At 44.7% G+C, this 14,197-nt stretch overlaps 1 protein-coding gene across 1 annotated transcript in view; it reads left to right on the plus strand.

Annotated features, from left to right (window-relative positions):
* The window catches only part of LOC135770965 (uncharacterized), a 190,028-nt gene extending 182,371 nt beyond the window's left edge, over positions 1–7,657 (plus strand). The window contains exon 6 of the mRNA XM_065280941.2: positions 5,370–7,657. Within this exon, the coding sequence (XP_065137013.2) occupies positions 5,370–6,249 (880 nt within the window). The 3' untranslated portion in view covers positions 6,250–7,657. The remainder of the gene's footprint in view (positions 1–5,369) is intronic.
* The last annotated feature ends 6,540 nt before the right edge of the window (positions 7,658–14,197 follow it).

Here is a 14,197-nt window from a genome sequence, read left to right on the forward strand (position 1 = left end):
TGATACTGGACCAGATCCGGAACAGAGCTGGACCAGATCCAGAACAGAGCTGGACCAGATCTGGCCCACACATGGCAAAATTAACATAAAGGCATACACATCTGGTCTGGAGGTGGCCCAGTGCTGGTGCGGATGTGTAAAAACGGATCCGTGCCAGTATTGGCCCGTTGTGCCAAAAGACACCGGCCCAGGTCCGTTTTACGGATCTGGCACAGAACTTATGAATGGTCCGGGCCAGATCTGGGCCAGATGATTTTTGCTATCTGGGGCAGAATAAAACAGTGGAGTCTGTCATGTTTCACACGGATTTTGTTGTTGATTTAAAGTATGCGGGTGAAAGTCAAGTTCAGGTAAAGTTAAACAGAACATTCATCCGCGGTGCGGACGCTATAAGGCTTTTAAAGCTAAAAAATATAACGCTTAAAATGTGAACATCACGGTTGTTGGGATTGCTAGTTATTCTCTGTTGTTGGCTTCTCAGTAGCACTGTACAATACGGGATTGCGGTTAGCGCGAAAACCCTAAATCATGTGACTAAAGACAGCTGTACCCATTTTGATTGACAGCTATCCACCCAGCGCGCGTCTCCCCGGGATCCGATCACACATCCAGATACAGAAGCCACATTTATGTGACAAATGTAAACGCGCCGTGTCCTGATATACGGATGATCGGATCTGCGTGAACGGATCACTGAGATCGCATGTTAATGCAAAATGTAAACACAGCCTCATCAGATCTACTATTCTGCACAAAGTGCAAATAACATTTTCCCTTAGGAAACATTGTACTGTATGTTGAGCAGCGGACGCCGCTGGAGCGATGTAGTTTGACTTGCCATTTGCTCACAGGACAAAAATGTATCAGAATGACAAAAAAAAGAGACTGAACAGTTAAGGTGCAAGTCAAAGAAAGTAAAAAGCGACAATACCACTTCGAAACAGACTCCATGATCATAACCTCACAGCACCTTCATATTTATAATCTCCATATTTAAAGATCTCATATACAAGTATTTTCCCTGTCAGGTTTGTGCATATTCATACTTGTTTGTATGCCTATTTTTAAAGTAATGTATGCATAAATATAAAATACAATGCATACTATATCTTCAATAGCCTAGAAAATAAATAACTAATTTAAAAACAAGATTCTGTCTATCAAGCCTTAATCTTTTGTTATCTTTAGTGCATTTTCACGTTAACACTACCTTGAAATTAATACATTTGAAAAACTGTGATGAGAGCATTTAGTTTAAAGCTTATTAGTGAGGGGCAAATTTGTATATTCCAAAAACAATATAAACATAAAGCTTAAACATATATACCGCTACAATGAAATAAAATGACAAATTGTGTGGGATGGATTTTGTCATACCGCCCGCATTCACGGCATTTCTGCAACTTAAATCAGGCTCAGCAGAGCCTGTCGATTGCCAAGGGTGTTTGTACAAAAACTATCATGCGAGACAGAGGTAATGATAAACACATAGGGCTGGACAATAACGCCCCATTCAGACAGCCAACGACCAGCAGTAGCAGAGCGACGCAATCTCATTCATTTCAATGGAAACCTGGCGGCACGATCGAGTTACTGGAGTGGATGGTACTCATTTGTTTATGATAACCAGATTTAAACACGCCTCATTGAAAGAGACGGCCGACACACAGCGATAACGTCGCTGGCTGGCTGAATGTCGGGTAATTCAATATCGATATATGTCGCGGTATAAATTTTTCAATGATATGGCTTCTAAACACATTTCCGATATTTCAATATACATTACTGCGTCTCGTGGCCTTTGGCACGTCACTTCCCACGTTCAGACAGCCAGCGACGTTATCGCTGTGTGTCACCCGTCTCTTTCAATGAGGCATGTTTAACCCTTGTGTGGTGTTCGGGTCTGTGGGACCCGTTTTGAATGTTTACTGAAAGAAAAATTATGCAATTAATTGTTGTTTCAACCTCAGATTCATTGGCCTTGGCTCATTTTCTATGAAGAACATAAAAATAAACAACTTTATAATTAATGTACACCCCCCCTACACATTTATATTACATATGTGGTGTTCGGGTCCACTGGACCCGGGGTTAATAAAAGTGTAAAAATTGAATGTTCTATGTAACTTCACTTTGTTTTTCTCCTACCTGGGACTCCTGTGAGTGCATGAGTGTATTTGTATACATGTCTGTACATATGTGATGGATGCATGTCAGAGTTTTCTACTTCTGCTTTTGCTGTAATGCCGCAAGGATACAACATGTTATATGCCGTGCATGAACATTTGTCTGTACCTACTGTCCCAAACACTTTACCTTCTGTCTAACAGGAACCATTCTACATTTTACCATTATAAAAAATCCATAGTTCCCTTTCAATACGGTTCACTTCGCATTGCGTCAGTTTGCTGACGCTATGGGGGAAACTCCTGTTTACTCCGTGATTGAAGCCTATTGGTTAACGTCTGTAGAAAATACAGACCAATGACGTTTGAGCCCGCGCGGGGGCGTGGCACACGTCCCTATATAAGCCGGTGAAATACGTCAAGAGCTCATTACTTTTCTCCTTCAGCGCGAACCTTCTCGCTGCTCCGAAGAAGAAGCCCTTACTCGCCGTCGATCCAAGCACTGCAGCGGACTACAACACACCAGCGTGTTCCCCTGCCGCTTTCCGGTGAGCCTACAAAGAGTATCTAAAAGAGCAGAAGCGCGTTGAGATAATGTCGCTTCGGCATTGCGGCTCCTGCCGAGCCCCTTTGCCCGTGGAGGATTTCCACAAAGAGTGCGTCATCTGTCTGGGTCCTGCCCACGCCGAGGCCGTACTCACCGAGGCGGGCTGCGCCCACTGCGAGCTCCTTCCTATCGCGGTGCTGCGCTCCCGCCTCGAGATCTTTAAACGGAAGGCTTCCCGTGCTCTCCCGCCTAAACAGCAGCGGAGCCGTGAAGCTGGAAGACGCCCTGAGACCGAGTCCACGCCGGCTCATCCCCCGCGTGCTCTGTCTCCCCGCCGTCATCCTGTCACCTTCGCCCGTGAGGACTTACGCCCCCTGCCGAGTGCTAGCGGCATGGTTTCCTTTGGGTCCGGTGACAACTTGGAGATGATGTCATCCTCTGAGGAGTTGGAGGATTGGGCGGCTTCGGATGACGACGCCCACGCAGCCGCCGCTGATGAACCTACCGAGTCGCGTCCTCACGACTCTGAGCTCATCCGCATCTTGACGCAAGCTACGGCGGAGCTCAATATCAAGTGGTCGCCGCCGTCAGAGCCTCAACTCAGCCGGTTGGACGAGTGGTTTCTGCAGCCCGGGCGCCGTCAATCATCCCGCCAACGGCAGGCGCCGTTTTTCCCTGAGGTTCACCAGGAGCTCACCAAATCCTGGCGTGCTCCCCACTCCACCCGAGCTCAGAGCGCCGTCTCCCACGTCCTCTCCGTAGTGGACGGCGCCGACGAACACGGCTACTCTAAGATGCCGCCGCTCGAGGAAACTGTCGCCGCCCATCTCTGCCCGTCTTCAGCCGGCGGATGGAGGGCTAAGTTGAACCATCCGTCGAAGCCCTGTCGCCTGACATCGACCCTGGCGTCGAAATCCTACGCCGCCGACGGACACGCTGCATCCGCTCTCCATACGATGGCGGTACTGCAGGTATACCAGGCAAAACTCCTCCGTGACATGGACGAGTCAGGTCCGGACCCGTCGACCTTTCAAAACCTGCGCAGCGCGACTGATCTGGCCCTTCGCGCCACTAAAGTCGCCACTCAGGCTGTAGGAAGAGCCATGGCCAGCCTGGTTGTTCTGGAGAGACATCTGTGGCTGAACTTGACGGACATCAAGGACACGGACCGGGTTGCCCTTCTTGACTCGCCCGTGTCACCGTCGGGGCTCTTCGGCTCCGCTGTGGAGGGGTTCACCCAGCGCTTCACTGAGGCACAGAAATCGTCGCAGGCTATGCGGCATTTTCTACCGAAACGATCTGCCTCAGCGTCTGAGACCGGCCGCCCAAAACCGCCGCCAACTCAACGCCCTAAGCCAGCACCAGCTCAGCCCCAGCCGAGAGCTGAACCGGAGGTCAAGCGCCAGCGTCCTGCACGACCGGCTGGCCCGCCTCGACGCCGCGGTCCCCGTCCTAGGATTACGCTGGACCCGACGCCGGCACCGCCTCCCTGAAGAGAGTCTGAGGAGGAAAAGAGGCTCTGGTCCCGCTTCGGCCGGCCCGCCCTCGAAAGTTCTGCGTGTTTCAGTCCCCTCGGGCGCTGGACACACCCTCGCTGTAACAGCGAAACACAAATTTTTACCTTTTCACAAAAAGAGCAAATTTCCTCCTCTGTACACACAAACACACACACACGGCTTAACGTCCATAAGCATATCGACGCTCGCCGTCAAATTTCACGTTTGGCAATCCACCCCCGGTATGCCGGGCTGGATTCTAAACGTAATCCAACATGGTTATTCACTTCAATTCGCCCGGAGACCACCCCGGTTTCGCGGCGTTCTCTACACCACTGCCCCAGACGATCGTATACAGATCCTCAGGGAAGAGGTGCGTTCTTTATTACTAAAAGACGCGATAGAGACGGTCCCGGCGGATCAAAGCGAATCAGGCTTTTACAGTCGTTATTTTCTCGTTCCAAAGAAAGACGGCGGCCTCAGACCGATATTGGATCTACGCGTTTTGAATCGCGCTCTTGCCAAACGGCCGTTCAAAATGCTTACAGCCAGACGAATCATGGCGTTAATTCGACCGGGCGATTGGTTCATATCAGTGGATCTGAAAGACGCTTACTTTCACATTCCGATAGCGCCACGTCACAGGCCGTTCCTAAGATTCGCGTTCGACGGGACAGCATACCAGTACAAAGTTCTGCCCTTCGGATTATCTCTGGCACCACGCACATTTACCAAATGTGCGGATGCGGCTCTCGCCCCTCTCAGACAGAGCGGCATCCGCATATTGAATTACCTCGACGATTGGCTTATTCTGGCACAGTCAGAGAGGGAAATTACTGCGCACAAGACCGTTGTACTCCAGCATTTGGAGAATTTGGGGTTCAAAATCAACCTCCAGAAGAGTTTGCTCACCCCCACGCAGCGAATCACGTTCTTAGGCACGACGCTCGACTCATTAAAGATGCGGGCATGGCTTACACAGGAACGCGCGCTCACGGTCAGACGCGAGGCGGCATCGTTCAAAGCGGGTTCACATCTCCCTCTCAAACGATTCCAGAAAATGCTGGGTCTGATGGCAGCAGCATCCCCACTAATACCGTTGGGAATGCTGTTCATGAGGCCGCTTCAGTTTTGGTTGAAAGCGAAAGTTCCGCCCCGTGCTTGGTTGTCGGGCCGCTTATTAATCAAAATCACGTACAGCTGCGTGAAAGCGCTTTCGATATGGACATCCCCTCACCTTTTCCTCTCGGGCACGGAGCTCGGCTCCGTGAGCAGGAGGAAAGTGGTGACTACGGATGCGTCTGCGACGGGTTGGGGCGCTCACTGCGACGGCGAGCTCGCCTTCGGTGCGTGGAACAACCAGTTGTCTCAGCTACATATCAACCACCTCGAGATGTGGGCGGTTATCTTAGCGCTACGACACTTTCGACCGAAACTCCAACATCAACACGTTCTAGTGCGGTCGGACAGTATGACGGTGGTTTCGTTCATAAACCACCAAGGAGGGCTGAGATCTCGCTCCCTATCCAGGCTGGCGAAACGGCTTTTATTATGGGCTCACGCGAACGTACGTTCGTTAAAAGCGACTCACGTACCGGGTGTAGCCAATACGGGTGCAGACATTCTCTCGCGCAACGGTCCGCCGCCGGGAGAATGGAGACTGCATCCTCAGACGGTCGAGAGAATATGGACCGTCTTCGGCCGGGCGGAGATCGATCTGTTTGCATCAGACGAGAACGCGCATTGCCCGATCTTCTTCTCGAGACATCATGATGCCCTGTCGCAAGCATGGCCGGCGTGTCTTCTGTATGCTTTTCCTCCGGTGGCCCTGTTACCACAGGTCCTTCAGAGGATAAGAGAGACGAAATGCGCGATAATTCTGGTCGCTCCGTTTTGGCACAATCAACCGTGGCTCCCCGACCTATGGCAGCTGAAAACATCAGCACCATGGCCAGTACCGCTGAGGAAAGACCTCCTATCTCAGGCGAGAGGGACGATATGGCATCCACAGCCGGAGCTATGGAATCTACACGTTTGGTCTCTGAACGGCAACCATCACGCCTTTCAGGACGAGTGTTAAATACTCTAACTGAAGCTAGGGCCCCATCTACCAGGCGCCTTTACGCTCAAAAGTGGTCTATTTTTTCTGATTGGTGCACGACGAAAGACTTAAACCCAAACACCTGTGAAGTGGAGCATATTCTCTCCTTTCTGCAGGAAATGCTGGACAGCGGTCGCGCGCCCTCGACGCTTAAAGTGTATGTGGCGGCGATAACGGCGAATCACGCCCTTATCGCCGGTCGCACCGTGGGAAAACATGATCTAATCATTAAATTCCTCAGAGGCGCTCGCAGACTACACCCACCGCGACCTAACACGGTCCCGTCTTGGGATCTGTCCACGGTCCTGAAAGCGCTGCGCGGTCCCCCTTTCGAGCCCCTCGAGCAGGCTGACCTGCGCGCTCTCTCGTTTAAAACCGCTCTCCTCCTGGCGTTGGCATCGGTTAAACGAGTAGGCGATTTACACGCGTTTTCAATTGACCCGTCGTGTCTGGAATTCGGTCCTAACGATAGCAAAGTGATCCTTAGACCGAGAGCGGGATACATTCCTAAAGTTTTGACCACGCCATTTAGAGTTCAGGTGGTTTCACTTCTCGCCCTTCCGACGGCGGACGGCGAACAAACCCCGAACACGCTCTGCCCCGTCAGAGCGTTAAGAATATACACGGACCGTTCTGCCTCATACCGCAAGTCAGACCAGCTGTTCGTAAGCTTCGCACAACATTCCTTAGGTATGCCGCTCACTAAACAGAGGCTATCTAAGTGGATCGTCGAAGCCATTGCTTTGGCTTACGCCTCCCTGAATGAACATTGTCCAGTTGGTTTAAAAGCTCACTCCACGAGGGGTATGGCTTCATCTTGGGCTTGGTCTACGGGGATTTCTATCATTGACATTTGTAACGCGGCCGGCTGGTCCTCGCCGTCTACGTTTGTCAGATTTTATAGCCTGGATGTCCCTGCCTTACAAGCACAGGTCTTATCGGCTTAATGATTCACGCGATTGCGTTTCTGTATGCCTTCACGGTGCGTTGCTAGCTCACCGTCATGGCTACCTATTAATAAATCATGCACAGCTCGCGGCGCGCTCAGGGAACCCGCCGTCTCGTGCTCTATTGTATATGCATCATGGTGCGTTTAGAAACTTCACTGTATGCGTATTACTGTCTCATATATGGTGCTTACACTTGCGCTCGCTAGAGCTATGTATATGCTGGGTTAGGGCCACATGCAGTGTCTCTCCGGTAAGGGCACCTCAGTCCGTTGTGTATGCACGGCGGGATGGGATTACGTTCCCCCATAGCGTCAGCAAACTGACGCAATGCGAAGTGAACCGTATTGAAAGGGAACGCTTAGGTTACTCACGTAACCCCGGTTCCCTGAAATAACGGGAACGAAGCATTGCGTCGCTGGCCGTGCTACAAACGTCTACGCAGCGAGTGTTATTCGGCTGCGCGCTTCAGTCGAATAATAATGAGCTCTTGACGTATTTCACCGGCTTATATAGGGACGTGTGCCACGCCCCCGCGCGGGCTCAAACGTCATTGGTCTGTATTTTCTACAGACGTTAACCAATAGGCTTCAATCACGGAGTAAACAGGAGTTTCCCCCATAGCGTCAGCAAACTGACGCAATGCTTCGTTCCCGTTATTTCAGGGAACCGGGGTTACGTGAGTAACCTAAGCGTTTTATTGTAGTAAAAGAGTAGTAATCATGGTTATTTGGTATATTGATTACCATTTGTAAACCCATGGGTTTACCACAAAACCTATGGTGTGTGTACCTGCTATTTATCACGTTGTGGGGACCAAATGTCCCACAAAGATGTGTGTGTGTGAGAGAGAGAGAGAGAGAGAGAGAGAGAGAGAGAGAGAGAGAGAGAGAGAGAGTGAATAATAGAGAAAGTAAAATATTATCCATGTATTTTCATCATTCTAAGTTGTGGCCAATAGCAACACATTGTACTTCAATGTGTGTGGACCAGATGGACACAGTATATGTGTATAAAATGCAAGAAATGCATACACAACACAGCTACACATTAAAAATCTGCTTCTTATGTGTTGTGTTGGCTGTCATGAACAGGTTATGTGTTCAGTGTGGATGATGTCTTATGATACGGCATCTGTTCAGTTTGGGGCCTGTGCTGTGTAGACTGACACAAATGTGTACAATTTCAAAAAGTTCAAATAATTAAACATCAACAGTGATGAAAAACTTTGTTTCATTTATACTTATTTAAGATAAATATGATTTTTCCCCCAATATCTGGATCAGAATAGAATTTCCTTCTTTTATTTCATATTTACCACAAAAACGAATGGCACTTTAGTTTATAAATAGTCCTCTACCAGTGGTAAATGACCAATATTAACCATAAATTCTGTCTACATTACTTGCAATAAGGCTAAAGTTAACATCTGTAAACAATATTACATAAATTTGTATGAATGCATTGGTTTAAGATACTAATAATGCTCTGGGTCCACCAGACCCACAAACATCGTCTAAGTAACAAAAATACGAACACCACACAAGGGTTAAATCTGGAAATCATAAACAAATGAGTACTATCCACTCCAGTAACTGACAAGAGAAGGATGATGTGAACTCCACTGCTTCGTTCTCATTGGTAGTCGCTCCCGAAATTATCTCAACATTTGCATAAAGTTTAACATTTCTTAACTTTCTCGCTACGCTGGACACGCCCAAACAGTCGCCAACGGTTACTTTCGCTCGTGTCGTCGGAAGTCGTCAGATTTCCATTGAAATTAATGAGATTTACTGCTGGTCACTGGCTGTCTGAATGGGGCGTAAAAACGCGTGCTAAATGCCGGTCAATGCGCTTCTTTCTTTAAAACACGTGGCGTCTTTTGCAGCTAAGCAACCATGAGCCGTGCATTCCGGAAAACGTAATGCCTGGTCGAATTTAAATCTCTCATCTTTTCCTCGCGTCAAATCATATCATTGTTATTATGCGATCAATGAATCTGCTGTTCGCCCAGAGAAGATCTATCACTCAGAATATGAGAAGGAGGTGTGGGGTTAGTTCGCGTCAAGTCACAGCTTCCAATGCTGACACCATATAGGGAGGGAGAACAGGAGATGTAATGCAACACAAACTGAACTAGGAATGAGAAAAATCAGGTTCACGTGTTAAAAAGGGGGAAAGAAACGTGCAATAGATAAAAGTATGTAGGCAGCTATTGTTCTCGTTATGAGCATATGTATATGAAGTAGCAGAGCCGGCGCCAGACCATAACTAACAGGGGGGCACTCGGCTTCCAACGGGGGGCACGCAATAGCAACAATAACTTGCAAAAACAAGACATTAAAACAACAAATACATCAAGCACACACTCATACAACTGGTACAGACTGTCAGCTCATTTCCCGTATAAAGTGCAAAAGACCACTATGCGCAAAACTATTGAACTTTCACCGCGGCGTGAGCGCAAGCTGAGCTCCGCTGCGCTCGCGCTTTAACTCGACGTAACAACAAACCGACCTCGCGCGGCGCAAGCCATTGAAATGAATGGGTTTCATAGCACAGCGCACACCGGGTCCTAGCTTTAAAAAAGCCGCTTTACCATAATCACGTCGTAATGCTGTTAACGGTCTATAGCCACACTTCACATTTAAGCTTACGTAATTTAAAACAACGCTAACTTACCTTTGAAATAGCTGAAGACGGCGTGTAAGAACATTAAACTTCCTTAAAACAGTGTCCTGTAGATTTGTAAATTCCACCTCAACCTCTAATCTCTGAGTTTGAGCCAGTCTGTGTTTGCATGAAGATGAAGCAGGCGGTGCTGGTTCGTTCTAAATGTTCTAATATCCATATTTTACACAATCCATAAAATGCCGCGAAAAAACACGTTGCTAGTATCAAGTCACAAATATGCTAAAGACGTAAGACGGGTGAGACGCGGCAATACATCCAATCAGAGAACCTGATCTATTTTAATTAAAGAAAACATATATCAACTATATTTTCCTCATTTGATTACATTACAAGTCATGAAACATTCAATGTTTAATTTATTTTAATTATTCTTGATATATATTAAATTAATAAAAAACTTTGTAGGGGGGGCACAACAACCTGTTCGGGGGGGCACTGCCCGCGAATGCCCCCCCATGACGCCGGCCCTATGAAGTAGTATGCTAGTATCCAATATAGTATTATGTAGCTTGCTATGCAATTACAAATAGAGCTTTGATATAAATGTTTCTGTCCAACTATCTTATGTATCATTAAATAGCCTACTACCATTCAGATGTTTTAGGGTCACTTACACTTACATTTTTCCACATATTACTATAATAGTAAATTGATCAAAATTATGGCACTATGAAAGTTAATACTGTGACTGAAGAATTTGTTATTAAAATGATCCATTAGTTTTAGAGCCCTGCATTACAGCATTTATCACTGACTGAACCTTTTAATATTAAAGGTGAGCCCTAAAGTCTGATTATTTGACAGTGAGTTTACATTAAATTTTGTGTTAAGGCTAAATACAAATAAAAAATGAACATCAATTTAATTATACCATTTTTAGTTTTGTAAATATTATATAGTTTTATAGGAGGAGGCTTCATAGACTTGGTAAATTCATTTGTTTAGAAGTTTGTATGTCAGACATTCGTTTTGGCATTCTTTGCAGTTTATCCCAAGGCTTTTTTAACATTCATGCCGATATCGTATTTAAACCGTATCGACCGAAATTTAGAAGTATACCGGCAATAAACATTTTTGACCATTATTGTCCAGCCTTATAAACACGATGTGCAAACATTGATTTTGTGGCGGACTGAGAAATTAATTAATGTATGGGAACGTATAGCATTCCAACACTGCTCTCACTTGTATGATGTCACAGCAGTAGGCAGCGCAAATATAACAACATGCCTATAATCACTCCCAATCTGAAGTGTTACTAAACTCGATGGAAAATCGAACAAAGCCAAAGTGAAGTGAGCTGACTCGACCTGACCCTGGAGTACAATGCAATGGAAAAGCGCCATTAAGGTGCAAAACCCCTTTTAAACATAAAACGATTAAAATGACGTGTTGTTATATATAATATACCTACAACATAAAAACTTAAGATTTACATTACCATAACATCTTCTCTCTGAACAATCACTCTGAAGATTCACTCAGCTTCTTCTAACTTCGGCAAGTCTTTTAGAAAGAGTGATAGAGGTAATGTGATAGAGATTAGTTGCTAGCAAATACACTTCCGTTTATACATTTTGTACATTACTTAATTAATTGCCATTTACCTTTCATTATGTACTGTGACTGGATAATCCATTTCCCTGACCTTTAATAAGAAAAATACAAAGATAAACTAAGTAAATAATTAACAACACCTGTCACATCATCTATCAACTGGCAGAAAATCACTCTTACCATGTGTGAGAGTACTCAGGAAATCACTCTGATGGGCCTATACAAAAAGAGAAATAAGGGAAAAACACTTCCATTAGGCAAGTTTTGAGCCAAACATTGGTTGTAATTTTGGTGAGGTATTGATGTAAAGCTATAAATGCTTAGCCTGCTTGCAGTGTCTGCTTAAGCAAAAACATAACCCTCTTGCTAAAATATCTAAAAAAAAAAAGATAAAAGGATAACTCTTGCATAAGTAGATAAATATAAGGAATGTCAAAATACATTAGAACCTTTAAAATATATACTTATATATATATATATACTTTATACCCAGCCAGCAGTGCTTGGTGGGGCAAATGTAGGCCCCATATGGGCTTGCAATATGGGCCCCAAGCTGGGCTTGCACCCAGGTTTCATGCTGGCCCCATCTGACTTAGCCCACATGAACCTTCTGTAGAAACTAAAGCCAATGTGGACTAAACCAAAGTCAAGTATGTGTGTGGTTGGGTTGAAGAAGTGATGAAGTTAATTAGATAATGAAGAGATGAACGAAGTGATGATTGACCATTAATGATAAACACCTGCTGTTAATAAACAGAATCACTAAAGAAAGATGAACAAGAAGAGAATAAAGACAAAAGACCAGCAGAACCACAACAACTACAAAAAATAAATAAACATTTCTTGGTGGAGCTAATGTAGACTGCAAAATCCCCAGTGTTAAATTAACATGAACACTGCTTAATGTTTAATGTATATCCACACTACAGAGTGTTAAAAAAGTAACACTTGAAGCATCTTACATCTTTCTTGTAGAGTTATTATTAACTTAGGTCTAGATGTTGGCTCTTTCATTAAAAGTCACCATTATTGTGATCAGTGGTAGTTTTAGTTGGACTCTTTACTCTGTTTTTGACTTGTTGTTTTCTGGTTGCTGTAACTTGGGGTGTTTAAAACCTGTTTGTTATGGCAGCGAAAGAGGCAGAAGTGTCCAGTGTGATTCTAAGACGGTGGTGATGGTGATTAGGATAGTGTTGATTTTCATGTAAAAAAACTGATATGCTATTTCAGTTTGCTTACCAAAAATATTTTTTCTGTCAGTAATGTGATACTGAAGTATGACATCTGGCACGCTCATATCAGTTTATCATTTTAAAGAAAGTTGAAATACTATATAGTTCAAAATTAACTGTTGTCCAATTTAGACACCCAAATATAAAGAATCTGAGTATGGATCTCAATAATGGTGACCATAAAATGAAAAGCTTCATGCTGCAATGCATTCTGGGTATCAATAAATCTTATCCAGAACTCCCAGAATGCACTGCGGCATGAAAAAAAATCATGAACATTTTGGCATTTTTCTTTGTCACCATTGTTGAGATTCATACTGTGAGACTTGATGTTCGTGTGTTTAAGTTACACCACGTTTAATCTAAGTACACATTGTTTCAAAATCTTCAGAATGACAAACCGCTTTGAGAGTGCCAGATATCATACTGTAGCATCACATTACTGCGAGAGACCAATACATCTGCTAAATGAGCAAACACTAAATGAATAAATACATTTTCTAGATGTTAAACATTACATATTAAACACCATAACAGAATTGCAACATGGTCTCTTCTTTACCATAACAAATATAACACACAAAGTTATAGCAGGCAGAAAAAATAAACAAAGAGTCAAGAGTCCAACTAAAACAACCAATGATCACAATAATGGTGACTTTAAATGAAACATCTAAACCTAAGTTAATAAATAACTCTACAAGTAAGATGTAAGATGTAAAATGCTTCAAGTGTTACTTTTTTAACACTCTGTAGTGTGGATCTATATAAACATTAAGCAGTGTTCATGTTAATTTAACACTGGGGATTTTGCAGTCTACATTAGCTCCACCAAGAAATGTTTATTTATTTTTTGTAGTTGTTGTGGTTCTGCTGGTATTTTGTCTTTATTCTCTTCTTGTTCATCTTTCTTTAGTGATTCTGTTTATTAACAGCAGGTGTTTATCATTAATGGTCAATCATCACTTCGTTCATCTCTTCATTATCTAATTAACTTCATCACTTCTTCAACCCAACCAAACCCATACTTGACTTTGGTTTAGTCCACATTGGCTTTAGTTTCTACAGAAGGTTCATGTGGGCTAAGTCAGATGGGGCCAGCATGAAACCCGGGTGCAAGCCCAGCTTGGGGCCCATATTGCAAGCCCATATGGGGCCTACATACTATAAACAGGTTTTCCTGTATTTGTTAAAAATAAGCTAATAAAATAAATATTTAATGTTGCTTACCTTATGAGTAAAATAGACACATAATAGGGCTTTTCACACCTGAAATTGTTAACCCTGGGTTATTCTAAAACCAGGGTTAACGGAATCCTGGATTATTTTTTGCATGTTTCACACTGTTCAAACTTAACCAGGGGTTAAGATATAACCCTGGGTATTCATAATTTGACGTTTCACACTGTGCATTCCTAAACCCTGGGTCAGGAGTCTCCAACCCAGCTCCAACACACCTGTCTGTAATTATCAAGCAACCCTGAACACCTTGATTAG

This window comes from Paramisgurnus dabryanus, chromosome 3, assembly GCF_030506205.2.
Source record: "Paramisgurnus dabryanus chromosome 3, PD_genome_1.1, whole genome shotgun sequence".
Taxonomy (NCBI): Eukaryota; Metazoa; Chordata; class Actinopteri; order Cypriniformes; family Cobitidae; genus Paramisgurnus; species Paramisgurnus dabryanus.